The following is an 18,570-nucleotide window of genomic DNA, read 5'->3' on the forward strand; positions in this document are numbered from 1 at the left end:
GGAGGAGGAGAAGGAGGGAGAGGAGGTGGCGGCAGAGGAAAAGGTGTTCTGAATATGTTGAGGGGAAATAGCCACTAAACAGGAAGGGGAGGAATAAATACAGATAACAGGATTGAGGGGCGAACTTGAGCCTAGTTGTGCCCCCCGCCCCTGCTGCCCTGGCCCGTTTCTCTTCCATGGCGGCCCCAACGGGAGTGGAGCATTTTGCAGAGGACCTACGTTGTTCCATTTGCCTAGAGCTCTTTTCGGACCCTGTCATGCTGGAATGCGGGCACAACTACTGCCAGGCCTGCATCACCCACTACTGGGCCGAGATCCTGGCTGATGCCAGGGAGGACGTGCCACATCCCACTTGCCCCGAGTGCCGGCGAGAGATCCCAGGAGGCAAGTTCACGGCCAATCGGGTGCTGGGACAGCTGGCGCAGAAGGCCAGGGAGTCTCCCTCGGCTCACGCCAGCGACGAGGATGCCAGCCTGGAGGAAAACGATGGAGAGGTGCAGGGGGACAGACTCTTCTGTTCCGACCATGGCTGCTTAGTGAGGGCGATGCAACTTGATCACTGGGGGCACCGGTGCGTCCCTCTGAATGAGGCTGTGGAGCAATATAAGGTCAGTTGGGGGAGCTGAGATACTGTGAACTTGGTGGCTGGCTCATTCATTCCTTTTCTTTATTGCACTGCTATTCCGCCCAATCACTGAAGCTCTCTGGGCGGTTTACAAAGATTAAAGCCTTAAAAATACATTACACAAAAGATTTACAAACAAACATATAGACTGACAGCACGCACAGAGACTGGTTTCACACAACACGCTAACCCTCACTCAGTGGTTGAGTGTGGGTTGTTGAACCGTGGGTTGTTTGTTGAACTGTGGGTTAGCGTGTTGTCTGAACCTGGGACATTTTCCACAGGGTAGCCTGTAAACTTATAAGCAGTGTGGCTTATTTTTCTCGAACAAGCCACCTTGAAAACTCATGGTTTGTTGTTGGTTTGTTCAGGGTGGTTAACAAGCCAACTGCATGGTTAACAACCCAGTCTGCAGAAAATGCCCTGGGTTCAGATGACACGCTAACCCATGATTCAACAACAACCCATGGTCAACCACTGAGTGTGGGTTAGCATGTTGTGTGTCTCTCTGGTGTTGTTCACACATCTCTCAAACAAATTTAAGCCATCAACACATTTCATTCATTTAATGTCCACGGTTGCTTTTCCTAGCATGTTGACCTTGAGCTGTTTTGGATGACAACTCCCATCATACCTGACCATTGACCATGCTAGCTGGGGCTGATGGGAGCTGAAGTCCAAAAACATCTGGAGGGCACCAGGTTGGGGAAGGCTGATCCATGGACTTAAATTGTGTTCATGGTGATGGCAGTTCGCAGGATCATAGCGAAAAGTTGGAAAACCGTAGAGCGTTTAGCACTGAAGACTTGGTACATGGAGCTGCGGCAAACAGCCATGGCAGAAAAATGGACGTATCAACTCAAATTAGCTCAAGGCACAATTAAGATATCTGATTTTTTAAATACAAAGTGGCATGGTTTTGTTGCATAAAGAAAACAGGGACATATGCAGCGATGTCCATCAAGGCCTTCCCTCAGATTATGGAAAAGAGGCTAAATACAATTTTTGATTCTGAAGAAGCATAAAGAAAATATCCAAGCAGCCTATGTTGCTAGGGAACACGAGCGGGAGGCTGCTCTTGCACTCAGGTGCTGCTTGTGGGCTTCCCATTAGGGCATCTGGCTAACCACTGTGGGATAGAGGATGCTACATCGGATTGTCCTTCAGTGCGATCCGGGAGCGTTGCCTCCTACGATCCTTTTGGATAACTGTCCGCTGTAAATGCTGACTGCAGTAGCTTTAGCAGCACCAGGGGGCGCCATTGCCCTTTGTAACTCTCACTTCTTAGATTCCATCTTCTGTGCCAGTGCAAGCAGAATTCCATTCCCATGGAAGCTCAAAGCGAATTTATACACCTCGCCAAAAAAGTGCATTTAAATATTACTTAGCTGGCTTATCCTTGAACTTACATTTTTTTTTTTTTTAAGTCCCTTGTTTCTTCATAATGGAGTGTGTGGTAGCGGGAGGAGAGCTCTGCCTAAGCAGACTGTGGAACTGGATCTGCCTGGCTGTTAGGAGGGAGGAAAAATGGACTCCATTGGGCACAGTTTCTTGGACCTGATCTAAGCATTCAGAATAATAATATTCAGAATAACAATATAGCCCTGTTGGGACTGCACTGCACAGCTTCAGACTGCAGGTGGGGTTTGTGTGACATGTTTAAATGCCCCTTCATTCTAAAAGCAACAACAATTCTATGAAGAAAGCTGACAGAGAGTTAGCCTTTTGTCCCTTTTGAAGAGTGTTAGCCTTTTGTCCCTTACACGCTAGTGTTCTGTGAGCAGGGAATTTTCATTGAGCACCACTGAGAAGCATTGAAACAACGGATCCCCGCCCTTCAGTCCGAAGTGATGCAATCCCAGCTGGCTGCACCACATGATTAAGCTGGATGCATAGCATATTAATTTTGTGATTCTTGTGGCCTTGAAAGGGGAGGATTGCTCACATACCACCTGACCTTTGCTCACTTTTTTTTTTTTTTAAGTGCCTGTTCCTTGAGCTTCAGGCTCTGTTTCACAACCCCAGAAAAAGAGTGTGAAAAAACCCTGGGTGTGATTCACTATCTCACACTGTCATCCTGAGCATCACCATGTGACTGCTTGGCTGCAGCTGTGTCTATGCAACCATCTCCCCATAGCTGTCATGTGTCTTGATTTATGGGATCCTGATTAACTCAGGTCCCAATCAAGTCAGATTTGTGGGTGCTGAAGTGAGACAAATCCCAAATGGATCAGTTGAGCAGTTCATTAAGTACACAAAGATGCTATATGGAGGCAGAAAGAATACACAAAGAAAGCCCATGTTCCTTCAGCTGATAAAGGAGGCACCATGATTGCAGCTGATAAGTATATCTTGAGTCCCCAAGGCATATGACACGCTCCCCTCAGGGCCGACAAGAGTTCTCCAGGCTGGCAGCGCTATTCCCCCTGGGAGCGAGACCAAATTAGTTTCCTCTGTTCTCCAGCTTATATAGCCCCTCTCTCATATTCCTGAAGGTCCTTGAAACATCCTGGCCTGGGAAATTAAATGCCTTTCCTGCGAGAGAGAGAGTCCCCAATTTTTATTATTTATTAAATTTATTAATCGCCCATCTGGCTGGTCACCCAGCCACTCTGGGTGATGTACAATAATGGAAACAGTTTAAAACAATAAAATTCTACATTAAAACATATTTCTAACCACCCCAAATGCCTGCCTGAACAACCTCGTTTTTAATGTGTAGCGGAAGCTCATTAAAGAGAGGGCATGGCGGAGTTCCCTAGGGAGGGAGTTCCACAGAGTGGGGGCCACCACAGAGAAGGCCCTCTCCCTCGTCCTCATCAGCCTAGCTGTCCTAGCTGATGGGGCAGAGAGAAGGCCATCCAAGGCTGATCTTGTTGAGCAGCCTGTCTGGTGTTGCCGGAGGCACCCCTTAAGGTAGGCTGGGCCGGAACCATATAGGGTTTTAAAGGTCAAAACCAATGCTCTTATGTAGGAGGAAGAGCCTGGCAGCTCATGGGTGAGATAATAAGACATTGCTCCCTGTCCCAGAGGGGTGAGGTAACCAGGCATATGTAATATTGTTGACATATGGAGCTGTACATCCTTGGTACCAGTTGAAAGTACGTGAGAGGCCTCATCAGGAGCCTACCTTTTGGTTAGCTAAAATCTGCCCACTATGCTAGCCTGCACAGGCCTCTATGCATTTAACACACCATGCAGGACACAACTGTGGGAGCTCACTAAAATTCCTCACCAGCTCTTCCGGAATCAAATCCACTACACCATGCCCTAGAGATGGCTGCATTTTACTCATCAGCGTGTGATCCCAGCACAGAATTTACCCACCTGCTTTCCGCCGTTGCATCTTAAAAATAGAGCGAGCCACAGCTACGTGCGAGATCAGGGCTGGCCCAAGATGTTCTGCTGCCTGAGGCAAAGGACTAGACGGTGCCCCCTCCCGTTCCCTGTACAAAAGCCGACTAGAGTAGCAGTGGAATCTGTCTTCAACACTGGCAATGGGGCGGCATCCTCCACCACACTTGAAGGCAGCAGGCTAGGGAGTGCAGGGCAGGCTGCATGGCCCACAGCTTCAGCTTGTTGCTGCCGCCTCCCAGCATCTGCTGCCTGAGGCAACTGCCTCACTCTGCCTAATGGTAGGGCTGGGCCTGTGAGGGATGGTTGTAACTGAGGTGCTCAGAATGAGGAGAGAGCCTTTTTCAAGCGTAAAGGAACTTGAAATTTAATACATACAAGCCACGAATCTAGGTTGTGCCCAACAATTGGTGGTTTGGAAATGAACTAGCCCATTTTCTAATAATTCAAGGGTGCAGAAACTCAGGCGTGGATGTTTTCTTGATGATTAGGAATTACTTGTGAAACTGAATTTATGACAAGCCTCTTGTATTTAAGCAGCCATGGTTGCACCTGTATCCATTCTTAATCTTTCCTTAAATTCTGACCATCTGAAGGTTTGGCTGGTTGGGACTTCCTTGAAATTCCTGTTGAAAGCCCACCTTTTCCAGGAATCCTTTGGCACAGCCCTCTAGTTCCCATGTTCTACTGCAATGAAGCCTGTAGCTAAGTCGAAGTACGTGTAACTCAGCTGCGTGGCGCCCGCCGGATGTTTCAGACTTCAACTTCCATCAGCTCAAAGGAATGCCAGTTCAGTTCATTTTATTACGCGGTCGCAGACCCATGAGAACAAACGAGCATTGAATCGTAGTCATTAAAAACATAGTCATGAATTCATTACACAATAAGCTAAAGAATAGTCATTAAAACAGAACACATATTTAAAAATATATGGGCATAATTAAAACACAGTGTGATACGAAAGATAAAAACCTGAAATGCAAGTTACAATTAGGATGAAGAAATCATCTCATGAGACCTTTGAGCAGAGAAGAGGAACTTAGCCACTAACTCTGTTGTTGACTTGTTTGTACTGGCCAAGAAGTGTTCCAAATACTTTTCTGATGTCCTTCCGGGGCATTTCCATATAATAGGGCAAAGTAGTCTATTACGTTCCTCCCTATGAAGGCTACATTAAAAAACAAAACAAAACCTGACTTAAAGTTTCAACTACTTCACCTCCACAGGGACACAAGCGATCCTCATATGGAACACCTTGGTAGCACTCTTCCAATCTTGCAGAGGGGTTGTAGTCCAAAACCTCCGGAGGGCTCCTGGTTGGGGAATGCTGGTATAACTGAGACAATTGCAAATGACTTTTCCTTTTTACCCAGTCTTCACTTCCCTCCCTATCCTCTGTTGCTTCCCCTTCTCCAAATTTCTGATTATAACCTTTCTGGGGGTAGGGACCTAGCTTCTTGAGCTCTGTAAAGTGTCATGCACACTCCTGGCACTGAAGTAAATGAATGTGCCCCCCCCTTTACCCTTGTCTATGCTCTGTAACTGGAATATTTGTGAACATTCTGTGTCTCTCCCTCAGCTCAACCTACCCTGTTGGAAGCCTCGCCCCCATGAGCACAATACAATATAGACTTCAACAACACTTCAGGAATTTGAGCTTTTCCCAATTACAAAATAATACCAAGCACTATTTGTGCCTCCAATGATAATTGTCTCCTGGGTTTTTAGGATCAGGGACATGGATTGCATGTGCCATCTCTATTCCCCCAGGTGATGATGGGTGAATTTGAGTTTGCAGAATGTTTGGTTGAAGGAGAGACCTTCTCATGCTGCATTATGTGCCCGGGTTGCAAATGTGTGAGCAAAGGTCTGAAGTCAGAGTTTTCACATGTACACCTTGCAACTTTAGGTATGTTTGCCAACTCTTGGAATGAAATAAGCTAAAAATATATGGGTACAAGGATGGAACTGGAGTGGTACCCACAGGGCAGAGCTCAGTGGTTTCTGGATGATCTGGGGGTGGAACCCAGCACAAAAGCTGTGTCTCTGCTAATGGCTGGTGAGAAAGAACTGTGTTGCCTCTTGCTGTTTTGGCTCCAAAACTGCTTCCCAACCAGGCTATTTATTGTTCTGGTGAGTTGGCAAACCTAGATGAGCCACAACTGCAAATACATACATACATACATAAATGTTTCCATTTTGTTTTTCATACCTTGTGGTGTCTGTTCTTCTACCCAGGAGATCCTAACAGCATCTCAAATGTCACTGGAATCCAGAGCCCAAGCAGAAAAATTGCTGCAAGAGCAGAGGGCACAGAAAGTTCCGGAAATCGCAGTGAGTTCACTCCGTCTTTTGTCTTTGTCGTTCTTTCTTTGAGCCAAACTTCATGCTATATTAAGCATGCTTAAAAAAAACCTGCTTAACCATCTACTTGAAGGAAAAGAAGCCCTTTGGGTCCCAATCCAGTTTGGGAGTGCCTCCCACCAATAATTGCCTCCTGCCATTTGCCTCTTGAAGGTGCTGTTTCTTGAAACGTTTCTGCTTTCTCCAGCCCTTTTTATTGGCTTTTGCGCCTCCTCCATAGTCTATTTACCCATAATGAGATCTTAATGATATAGGGCGGGATACAAATGTTCTAAATAAATAAAATAATGCCATTTCATGGATACGGCACATTTCTCAGCTTGGAGAAAAGAATGGTGAAATTGCTGTGCCATAAGAATTCTCTAAGCCAGGGCTGTAGGGTTTCAGGCCTGGAGCCCCAATCCAGTCCTCCGGGGTCACGTTTCTTCCCCCTGACGGCTGAGTGTTCAATGGTTTCCCAGCTTTTGTGCAGCTTTCCCCCATTCTGAAGGGTTGAAATGCCTCTCCTAAGGCAGTTAGTTACTGGCAGTTAGAGATTTATGTTACAATATGCCGGTATTTGTGGCATCTTAACCCCACCCCATTTGCTTTTGGCCCCACCCACCACTGGAATGTTATGAAGGATTGCCTAGACTAGTCCCAACAACCCTGTAAGGTAGGACAGGACAAACCTGGCCCCAAATTCCCACAATAACCCAGTAGCCTTCCACCAAGGGAAATAACAAAGCTAGCCAATCTATCCCATGCATACGAAAGTATGGGCCTTCCAGGATAGTTTCTAGCCAGCAACACATCCCAGAGCCATTGGGGCAAAAGAAGATGACCCGCCTCTTCCTCAGCCCCCCATTTAAGGCCTGGCTGTAGCCACTCAGGGCAGACTTCCTGTAAGCTCAGCCCCAGGGCGGACCACCCTCACCTCAGAAGAAACAGGAGCTTCCCACCAGACACAGCTGTCATCTCCTTCCCTATTAACACGGACTGAGCTTGGCTCTGAGCAGCAGGGCCGGGGAGCTGCTAGATAACAACCAGTTCCAGTGGTTCCCTTGGACGTGACAGCCCGGCCTATTCTCATGGTAGAAAGCAGGCCATCATTCTTGACAGAACGCGGTCCCCAAGAGCTTCCCCCAGACAAAATGAGTCCCCCATTCTAAGAGGTTCAACAGCACTGCTCAAAGCCCATCAGGGCTGCCAGATCAGAGACGGCATGCCTTCACACCTCCTCCTTGTTTCTCCATCACCTCCTCCTCCCAAGGCCCAACGCCTCCGACTGGAGCATCATCTCTCGACCCAGTTCATTGAGCTTCACCAATGGCTTCAAGAGAAGGAGGCAGCAATGAGGAGGGAGATCTGGCATGAGGAAGAGCTTCTCCTCAGTGAACTGGAAAGGAACCGGCGCAACGGGCAAGAGCAAATCTGTGTGGCAGAGGGACAAGCGGCCAAGATCCAAGCTCGACTTGCTGAGCATCAGGACCCTGAAAACTTCCTTAAGGTCGGTGTGTCTCTCAATGAATCTGTGGGGACTTCAGTGTATCTCTGAAGTTCAGCGATTTGGTGTGTTTTTAGGCTGCGTGCAGGGTTGTCTCCAAATCTGTCTCAAGGCATTCTAAATCCTTCAGTCAGTGTACATTCTATAAGTTGGGGGTGGGCACACTTCAGTCTTGTTGGATTTACTTAGGGTCTTTTTTACTAGAACTCCCAAGATCCCCTAACTGGAATGCTGTAGACATCATATACCTCGACTTCAGCAAAGCTTTTGACAAAGTGCCCCATGATAGCCTGATGAGCAAACCAGCTCAAAGTGGGCTAGATGAAACAACGATCCAGTGGATCCACAGGTGGCTACAGAATCGGACTCAAAGAGTGCTTATCAATGGGACCTTCTCCAACCGGGGAGAGGTAACGAGTGGGGTACCGCAGGGCTCGGTCCTGGGCCCAGCGCTCTTCAACATTTTTATTAAGGACTTGGAGGAGGAGGTGCAGGGAATGCTGATCACATTTGCAGATGACACAGAAATGGGCAGGATAGCTAATACTTTGGAAGACAGAAACAAAATTCAAAGTGATCTGGATAGACTGGAGCGCTGGGCAGAAAACAATAGAATGACATTTAATAGTGATAAATGCCAAGTTCTGCACCTAGGAAAAAGAAACCAAATGCACAGTTACAGGATGGGGGATACGTGGCTCAACACTGCAAGCGAGAAGGATCTTGGAACTGTTGTCGATCACAAGGTGAATAGGAGCCAACAATGTGATGTGGCTGCAAAAAAGGCAAATGCTATTTTGGGCTGCATTAATAGAAGCTTAGCTTCCAAATCCCGGGAAGTACTAGTTCCCTTCTACCCAGCACTGGTTAGGCCTCATCTGGAGTACTGTGTCCAGTTCTGGGCACCACACTTTAAGAAGGATGCAGACAAATTGGAGAGGGTTCAGAGGAGGGCAACAAAGATGATCAGGGGACTGGAATTTTTGAGAGCCAGTGTGGTGTAGTGGCTAGAGTGTTGGACTGGGAGCCAGGAGATCTGGGTTCTGGTACCCACTTGGCCATGGAAGCTCACTGGGTGACTTTGGGCCAGTCACTGACTCTCAGCCCAACCTACCTCACAGGGTTGTTGTTGTGAGGCTAAAATGGAGAGGAGGAGGAGGATGTAAGCCACCTTCGGTTCCTTGGAAAAGGAAAAAAAGGTGGGATATAAATGTAATAAATAAATAATAAATTTCCATCTTTTTGCTTATTATTACTGAACAAAGGGCCTATCAGTAACCTATCAGACCTGGTGAAATGCTGTCCAATATTTTCCACAATAGATTCGAATGGAGACATGGAAAATGGAGCCGATAAAATGTTCAAGTGATACAAGGTCTGGAAGAACTGTGAACGCTTTAGAGAGGACGGGGATAAACTTTTCAAAATGACTGTTATCCGCTTGAGCACTGGATTTTTAAGATAAAATTGAAAGTTCATTTTTTCAGGGTTCAGCAGTGAAACTGAACAGGAACCATTCTGAAAATATTAAATATGGGAAAGAAAACCCAGCACTATAAAAACAACATGCCAGTGCAGTGTTTTCTTTGCAGAGGAATCCCTAGGCTATAGCAGTCACTGTCTAACCATGACTGGCTCAGTTATGTGATCGTGTTACTGCAAAAAAGAGCAGTGATCATTTTGGGCTGTATCAACAGAAGCCTTGTATGAGGGGCAATTGCATCGTTCTTTTCCATTGCACCTTGGCCGGGTTGGAATATTGTAACTAATTTTTGTTGCCCATTGTTAAAGAGCTTCCATGGAGGCCTAGACAAGAAACTATTCTTAAAAGCCACCCTTTTCCCTCTACTAATTCCTGGCTTCTCTTTCCACAGGACATCAAAGCCTTCACGGAGAAGTGAGTAGACCTTATACTTACTGGAGCTCTTTAAGCCCTTCGCTAACTTTGCTAAAAGAAGGATGCAGGCAAACTGGGGAGGGTTCAGAGGAGGGCAACAAAGATGATTAGGGGACTGGAAACAAAGCCCTAATCTTTGTTAGAAACCCAGTGGAACTGGGAGCTCTTTTTCCTTTGGCCATAGAGCCATTTTGGGAGATTGAGAAGCGTTGTAGGGATTCAGGTCTGTGGTGCCTTCCTGTAGGGCCGGCCTTACCATTAGGCAGAGAGAAGCAGTTGCCTCAGGTGGCAGATGCTTAGGGGCGGCAACAAAATGATAGAGCTGTAGCCTGTGCAGCCTGCTTTGCACCCCTAAGCTAGCCTACTGTCTTCAGATGTGATGGCGGATGCTGGTCCACTGAAGACAAATTCAACTACCAGCCCAGTTGGCTTTCTTGTACATGGAATGGGGTGTGCGTGTGCCATCTTGTCCTTTGCCTTAGGCAGCAAAATGGATCAGCCCTGGCTTCCTGATCTCAGCTGGATCTCTTCTCCCTCCTTTTGTGACCAGACCCCACAAGGACTCCCAAGTTGGGTGAAATGCTCTGGGGTATCATTTGTTCTTCTCAAATCATGGGATGGTGCATGTTTTCAGGGCCCAATGAGATACGGTGATGGCAGAGGTGTGCACATGGGTGAAACAGAGAATTATCCCAAGCCATATAGAAAGAAACAAAGCAAAACCATGCATTGGGTGAGGCATGCAGCATCCTCCCCCACCCATGGCTTAACTCCCCCAAATCTGTCCTCCCCGATGCTTTTCTCCCAATATTGGAGCACGGCTGAGAGGTGAGCTCACCTGGGTGAAAGGCCTCTGGGGAGTGGAAGGCAATGGGGAGGTAAGTGGAAGGGCTTGAGGAAGGTTTGGTGCTCCTCACTCCCATACCCTTTTTCACATTTAAATTGGATCCCTTCCCTTTTTCCTGCTTGACAGGGACAATTCCAGAATGCCTAATTTGGCTCTAAGTCCTGCTTTGTGTCCATACGTAATGATAGCTGCTGCCAAGTTCCTATGAAGTTTGGGTGTCTGTCTCTTTGTTTTCACTATGAATAGTCTCTGCTTCACTCTGCCTAATGGTAGGGCTGGCCCAACAGGAAGACACCACAGACGTGAATCCCTACAATGCTTCTCAATCTCACAAAATGAATTCCGATCATGATTTTCTGTTGTGATTTTTAACCAATGCTCAATCCCTGACACCACTGTTTCCCTCCACATCAATGAATCCACAGTAGCTGATTTAAAATGCAAGTTGAATAATGTGATTGGACCTCTTGCTCCAGAAATGGAATCCAGAAATATTGGCAACAAAAACAATACTTTGGGGGCTAAAGGAGCATGATAAAATGCAGCACCCCCAGATCTGGTGACCAGATGGAGATAAAGACCAGGTTGAGGAATGCATACTCTTGTTTACCTTTAAGAGTGCTCCCAGAGGAGGCTTATATTGTGCAATCACCTTGCCTCCTTCATGGTATTTTACAAGGGGCCCAGGCGTCATTGTCTTCCGTTTGTTGCTGTCCTGTGTTTTCCTGCACCTGCTCCTGTCTCTTTTCTTACCCAAAGAAAATACATTAAAGAAGGAAAACAACAGCAGCACAGTGCCTTTTGATTGGCACTGCTCAGCATGATCCATCCGGATGCACCCTAAGACTTTATGACGGGGATGCAGAATATCAGGCCCAGGGGCCGAATCTGGCCTGCCTCTGGGGTCCCAATCCAGCTCTCCAGGGCTCCTCAAATGGCCACGCCCCCTCTGCCAGGCTCCTCCCCCATCCCCCATCCCCCTGACCACTGATTGTTTGGTTGTTTCCTGGCTTTTGTGCAGTCCCCCCCCCCTTCTAAACGGTTGAAATGCCTCTCCTAAGAAGGCTGAGTTTGTGGCAGTAAGAGCATTAAGATAAAATATGCCAGTATTTTTGGATTTCAGCCTCGGCCCTTTTGCCTTTGGCCCTGCCCACCACTGGAATGCAGCCCTCGGGCCAAAACAGTTTCAACTTTATGCTTTACCTCTCCTTCCAGGTACTGCCCCAATGAGGAAAAAGGCTCCACACTGCCCGTGATCTCCCGGGATTTCAACTTGGGCCAGTTTAAGGGACCTATTCAATACATGGTGTGGAAAGAGATGCTGCAGGCTCTGAGGCCTTGTAAGTATCAACAGTGGAGGCTGGTGGCTCTGATGTCAGTGGGGTGGTAAATCCGCTCTGGGTTTTGGCCAGAACTCTAAAGGAGCTAGCCAAGCCTTGGAGAGCTCCATTAGAGTTCTGACTGGTTCTGACTGAAACCCAGAGCGGATTTCCTGCCCCACTGACATCAGAGCCACCAGCCTCCACTCAGTATCAGAGTGGTGAGAATTTACTGGCACAGTAGCTTGGGATCAAATGTTCTGTGGTACTTTGATAGTCCAATATCTCCAATCGGAGCAAGCGGCTCTCCGTTACAGGGCTTGTTTCAACCGTGGTTTCCTAGGGAGAGCCAGTGTGACTTAGAGGCTAGAGTAATCAAACTGAGAATGGGGAGACCCAGTTTCAAATTCCCCTCAGCCACAAAGCTTACTGCAGCCTTCCTCAACCTGGGTCCATCCAGATGTTTTGGACTACAACCCCCATCATTCCCAGCCAGCATGGCCAATGGTCAGGGATGATAGGAGTTGTATTCATTTATTTACAACATCTGTATACCACTCCATATCTAGAACACATTTCGGAGCGGTGAACACAAGAGATAAAACAGTAAAAGGATAAGAAGATTGAAACACCAGATTGAAACTATGCTATTTTAAAAACAGAATACCAATAGAGACCATGACTGGCCAATTAAGGAATGCTTCCTGGAACGGTGCTGTTTTCAGGAGGCGCTGGAAACAGCACAGTGTTGGTGCCTGCTTGACCTCCAGGGGCAGGGAATTCCAAAGAAAAGGGGCCACCACACTGAAGGCTCTTCTCCTGGTGGACTCCAATTGGACCATAGGTGCATGTGGATCCACCAGGAGCAAGTTGTAGTCCACAGCATCTGGAGGGACCCAGGCTGTAGAAAGATTGGCTCGCTGGCTGATTTTCAGCCAGTCGCTATCTCTTGGCTTAATCTACCTCACAGGTTTGTGAAGACAGAAGTGTGTGTGTGTGTGTGTGTGTGTGCATGTGCACGCATGTGCAGGAGCCCTGTACGCTGCTCTCAGCTCCTTGGAGGAAGGGCAGGATAAAAATAAATGACTCCTTCCTGCTTCAGTGTATGTTTCCTATCTTTCTTATAGGTTTCCCCTGTGCTGAAGTTGTCCTGAACAGTGTTACTGACAACTGAAGCTGCCCTAAAACTGAGTTTGCTAGCTTAAAGCATTGCACTTTGGAACACAGCTCAGGCCTTTTGCAAACATGTTAGCAGTTGGCGAAGCATTTGGCCAATCAACCATCAAAAGACCTGAATGGCATTGCAAGGTGCATTATGCAAGTCTTCATGAGAACTGTTCGACTGACCCAAACAGCCCTTTGTTGAAGGCTCTTCCAACACAGTCCTTTGCAGGAGGATTTACCTCTGCTCTCACGCTACATTCAATGGCTTATCAAAATGAGTCTTCGGACCTTCACCAGGCAGGAGAGAGTCTGGTGTCTTAGCCTGGGGAGGATGGGCTCATGGGGTTAGGATCGCCATACTGCAGCTACTGGGGCAGCCCAGAGAAGCCACCACCCCATCATGCAGCTGCCAAGGTCATGTACATATCCAGGATGGAAACCGCCCTAGACACCTCACTGTCCTAGCTGCCTGGAAAGAACCCTGGGAATTTTAGTTTGGTGGTTGCTGAGAATTCTTTGTTAAAGAATGAAGTAGCCCACTTCATAGCACCACAGTACCAGGGTGTCTTAGCTGGGATGCGTGACAGTACAGCTGGTTTGCATCCAGGTTGTCTATTTCGTGTAGAGGTGTTATTTATTTGGGCTGTGCACTGCTTCGGCCCGAAGCCTGAGCTCTGAGTCAAAGCAGCTGCTTTGGGCCACTTTGGGCCACCTCCAAGGTGAAGCAGAGGGGGCCCAAAGCGGCCCGAAGTGAAGCAGGTAACTCTGAAGCGCTTTGGTGCACTTTGGAGCAATCCGGAAGCCCAGCCGCTGCCCAGCCCCCAGCTCCTTACCTGGGTCCTCTGGATGCATTCTGGCAGCTGTCTTGTTGTTCGGGGGGAGGGAGCCATTTAAAAAATGGCTTCCAGAACAGCAAGATGGCTGCTGGCACGCAACCAGAGGGCCTAGGAGCTAGTAGCAGCAGCGGCTCCCCCGGGGGTGGCTCCTCTGGTGGTGGTGGCCCTCCCATGAAACAAGGGCCCAGGGAAGGAGCTGGAGGCTGGGTTGCATGTTGGGCCCCCTCCAAGTGGGATTCGGAGGTCCGAATTCCGCTTTGGCTTCATGGGCTGAAATGAGTCAGGGCCCCCCGAATCAGCCCAAGCCGAATCTGGCCTGCCTCAGAAGCCCCGAAGCAGCCTCCAAGTTAGATTGGGCGGTCCATGTACAGCCCTATTATCTCCTTTCAAAAGTTGGCAGAGAGAGGTAATCTCCAACTTGGTCTTATCCTGACAGCTCCCTGCCATGTAACCTTGGATCCTGCCACCAACCACCCCAACCTTGTGCTCTCCAGAGCCCTTGATAGTGTTCGTCTGGAGGACAACCCTGAGGAGGAGGTCCCTGATGGGCCTGAGAGGTTCAGCAAGTCTGTGTGTGTGCTGGGTGCCCAGAGCTTCACCTCAGGACGCCATTACTGGGAAGTGGAGGTGGGGGATAAAACCAGCTGGGACACTGGCGTGGCCAAGGAGTCGGTCAACAGGAAGGAAGCCAAAGTGATGGTCAAGCCCAGCAATGGATTCTGGGCCATCTGGCTGCGGAACGGGAGCGAATACAAGGCCCTCGACTCTCCCTCCAAGCAGCTGTCCCTCAAGACCAAGCCCCGGAAGGTGGGCATCTACCTGGACTATGAGGGGGGACAGGTCTCCTTCTATGATGCTGACACCATGGCTCACATCTACACCTTTTCGGACATCTTCTCTGAGCGCCTCTACCCCATGTTCAGCCCCGGGGTCAACAAAGATGGACTCAATGCTGAACCCCTCTACCTCCTGCCCCCACGGGCATAGTGAGAACTGTACATCAGAGTTCATGAAGCCCTGCCTTGACTTTGTTTTAGTTGTGAACAGTATGAGAGTGCCTAACAGACGGCTCGTTGTTGAAGCAAAGCGGGCATGGATCTGATGCTGTCTGGATAGAAGGCCAGCCCTGTGCAAGTTGCGAGCTTGTATTTTCACAAATTCTAGCAGCAATGCTCCATGTGTTGATCCTGCCTCGGGACCAGGACCACCTATGATGTCTCTTTTCCTTACTAGTCCCCCTAAACCATGAATATCAGTCCCTTTTGCTGCGGCCTCTCTTTCTAAATACAGATTGTTCCTTGCGTATGCTGTTGGAACACATTTGCCTTCAGGTATTGCGTTGTAAGATAATATGTGATCGGCACATCTTATACAAGTTAAAAAAAAGTGATTTGGGGCACAATTCTATTGGGGTGGCTGTAAGGCTTCGAATTCGGAGGCTTTTGGCCCTCCAATGCAGAGCGGGAGGAGCAGCGGAGGTGATCTTTGCCTCCGTGCTCCTCCCGCTCTGCATTTCAGCTAGATGGGCTTTTTTGCCCATCTAGCTGGGACTCTGCGGGATGGAAAGAAGCTGAGGAGGCCTGGGGATATGGCATAAACTGGCCTCCTCAGTCCTTTCCCCGCCTATTGGCATGCCCCCTTCTCCTCCTTTGTGACCTTGGAGAGGCAACCAGCATGGTTCTCTCTGCGCTAGTTGTGAGGGAGAGGGGGCGGGGACCTCTTGTCACCTTTGTGACCTTGGAGAGGCATCTGGCATGGTTCTGTCTATGTCAGCTGTGAGGAGGTGTGGGCAGGGAACTTGGATTCCTGGCTCCGCAGTTGGGGCACTGATTCCGACCTCGGATCCAGGAATCTGAACTGTGCTGTGCCCCTGCCCAGACTCTGTCTAGGGGCCATAGGATTGCTTTCCCCAGGTTTTTAAGGTTTTTGTTTAGAAGAACCTATGAATATATGCACCCCATGTATGCCTCTATAGCTCACCCTCCACCAAAAGAAATGGTAATTCAGAGGCAGCTACGGTTCCTTCCCCACTTAAACAGACCAATGTACATTGTAAATTTACTACATAAACAGTGCTGCACCATGCCCTCTCCCAGTCACCAAGGAGACCATGGAGTTGGTGTTTTGAAGAGCATCTAAGGGAGCGAGAGGGACAGATCCCTGTGGAAGTCGCAGCCAGAGGGGCATGTGACATTGGAATGCTTCTGGGAAATGGAGGGAACTGGTCTACTGATGAGGCCTCATGAGGGATGAGGCGATGGTAGAAAGACGTCGGCTGGCCCAGCTTGGAAGCCTCTCCTCAGATGATCGGTTGGGCCATGTTTTCAGAGGTAAGTGCAAGATTTCTGTGAGTCTGAACAGGGAGGTGTTGTCTAAATTTTAACAACACCAGTGCACCTTTTAAAAAAGCATTTCAGCTTAGAATTGTGCTCTGGTTTGATGATTGTTTTTGCTCCCAGGAGTCAGTTTGGCTGTTGCTTGTTTGGAGGTGTGGGAGACATGAGAATCGTTTCCTCCTTCCAGATTTCTGGAATGACTCTCATGCACGCCACAGTTCATTATAATGCATATATAGCCCCCAGCTGCAGCTGAGGGCTGCATGATCGTGATTCAAAGGGAATTTTGTAGGAAATTGGAACACACTAGGCTACAATGGTGCTAGATGCACCCAAAGACCAGGCAGTAATATCCAGCTTAGGATCTCCCTCTAGACCCAGGTTTGACTATAACCCAAATGGCTTCCTTCAGTAGAACATCCACTCTCGAGACTCCATGATGGAATTTATAATTTGGCATGGATTGCTTCCTCATTGGAGCCAGTCTTGTGAATAGCCCAGTGAACCATCCCATAAGATTGTAAGTGTGAATCAACAACTAATTAAAATCCCCCACCCAATTAATCAATAGCAGGATAATAGAATCTTAGAGTTGGCAGGGTCCTTGAAGATCATCTAGTCTGAGCACTGCTCAGCGGAGGTTCTGCAATGCAGGATGCAGCTACAGCGCTCCTGCTAAGCAGCTGTCCAACCTTTGCTTGAATACCTCCAGCAAAGGAGATCCTGAGGCAGTCTGTTCCACTCAGCAGTGGAAGGATTCCACTGATATTTAGCTGAAATCGACTTCCCTGCAGTTTCCACCCATTGGTTCTAGTCCTGTTTTCTGGAACAAGAAGGCTGCTCCATCTCCTGCACGACCAAGTACTGATTCCAGGACTCAAAAAGCAGGCAAATTCACGGAGACTAGGTTTATAAATAACTACCAGCCATGGGAGTGAAACAGAACCTCCAGGTTAAGACCCAGTCTCCCTTTTGAAGACCAACAAACAGAGGGGACAAAACAACAGAGGCAGGCTTTGTTCCAGAAGCATCTGGCTGGCCATGGTTCGAAAAAAGAATGGTGAACTTGATGGACCTCTGGTTTTATCTGGAAGGGCTGCTTTTTAAAAGAATTTTTTAAATTGAATTTTACATTCATAACAAAAGGATTCTGTTGAATGGGGTGAGCTGGGGTGTGTGGGAGTCCTAAAAATCAGGTGGAGGGACCTTCCATGAGTGGATCCCTTCTTCTTGAGGAAGGCAGATCCTGGATCCATCGCAGTATCTTAAAAATAGTAATCTTAAATCGTTGTGCATTGTCAAGCCAGGACTCCTGGGTCCTCTTCTCTGCTTCCAGATCATGAGAGAGGGAAGGATTCACTGGGTCAGAGGCATGACTTCCCTGTTCTCCTCTTGGGGAGGAAAATGTCATCTTTGGGTTTACAGAAAGAGGATTCTTGGACAACAATGGGGCTGTTCACACAACACGCTAACCCACATTCAGTGGTTGAGTGTGGGCTGTGTGTTGAACTGCAGGTTAGCCTGATTTCTGAACCCAGGACATTTTCCACAGGGTGGCTTGTAAACCATGCGGTGTGGCTTGTTAACCACCCTGAACAACCCAACAACAAACCATGAGTTCTTAAGGTGGCTTGTTTGAGAAAAATAAGCCACACTGCATGGCTAACAAACCTCACTGCAGAAAATATCCTGGGTTCAGACAACACGCTAACCCATGGTTCCAGAACAACCCACATTCAGCCACTGAGCATGGGTGAGAGTGTTGTATGAACCCAGTCTCTGTTTCCAAGAAGATCAAGGGCTCAGCAAAGCAACAGAAACCAGAATGCCATTCAACATGTGCAGCATGCCTTTCATCACCGCTGAATAACCAGAGGCCCAATACAGTCCATCACTTTGGGTACCATGGAATCTGGGTGGCAGCCAATACCAGGCAAATAAGCACCACAGATATATGAGGAGAGAGTAATTCTCCTTTATATTCACATCCTGATCTTGCTACACTCAAATGCATGTTTTCAATTTAGTACCAGATATTTAGTGGTGCACGTGTGTGCTACTCTAGTTGTTTTCTTCATTTTAGCTCTATGCCACAGCCCATACATCTGGGGCTAGAAGTGAGGACTCCCAGGGTGGAGAGGGTGACCAACAAGTAGACTTGAGCCTCGGCATCTCTATATTAAGTAATGAGAAAAGAGGGAGAGAGAAATGTGGATGATTTGTGACTGAAATCCTTCCATGTCTTGCAGATGGGACATTCTCTGACGTGGACTGTGGCCAACCATTCTTCCCTGGTGAGTGAGTTCATTTTCGTTGGGTTCTCTGAATTGCCACGGTTGCGA

General features: G+C 48.1%; 1 protein-coding gene across 1 annotated transcript; it reads left to right on the forward strand.

Annotated features, from left to right (window-relative positions):
• Positions 1-15,211, forward strand: LOC146342288 (zinc-binding protein A33-like). Its single transcript, XM_084808483.1, has 6 exons — positions 1-608; positions 6,218-6,313; positions 7,596-7,832; positions 9,704-9,726; positions 11,789-11,913; positions 14,329-15,211. The coding sequence occupies exons 1-6, from the start codon at positions 177-179 to the stop codon at positions 14,877-14,879; spliced, it is 1,464 nt and encodes a 487-aa protein (XP_084664609.1). The 5' UTR covers positions 1-176; the 3' UTR covers positions 14,880-15,211.
• The last annotated feature ends 3,359 nt before the right edge of the window (positions 15,212-18,570 follow it).

Source organism: Heloderma suspectum, chromosome 6 (assembly GCF_057233095.1).
Source record: "Heloderma suspectum isolate Gila_16-S chromosome 6, 16-S_ref, whole genome shotgun sequence".
Taxonomy (NCBI): Eukaryota; Metazoa; Chordata; class Lepidosauria; order Squamata; family Helodermatidae; genus Heloderma; species Heloderma suspectum.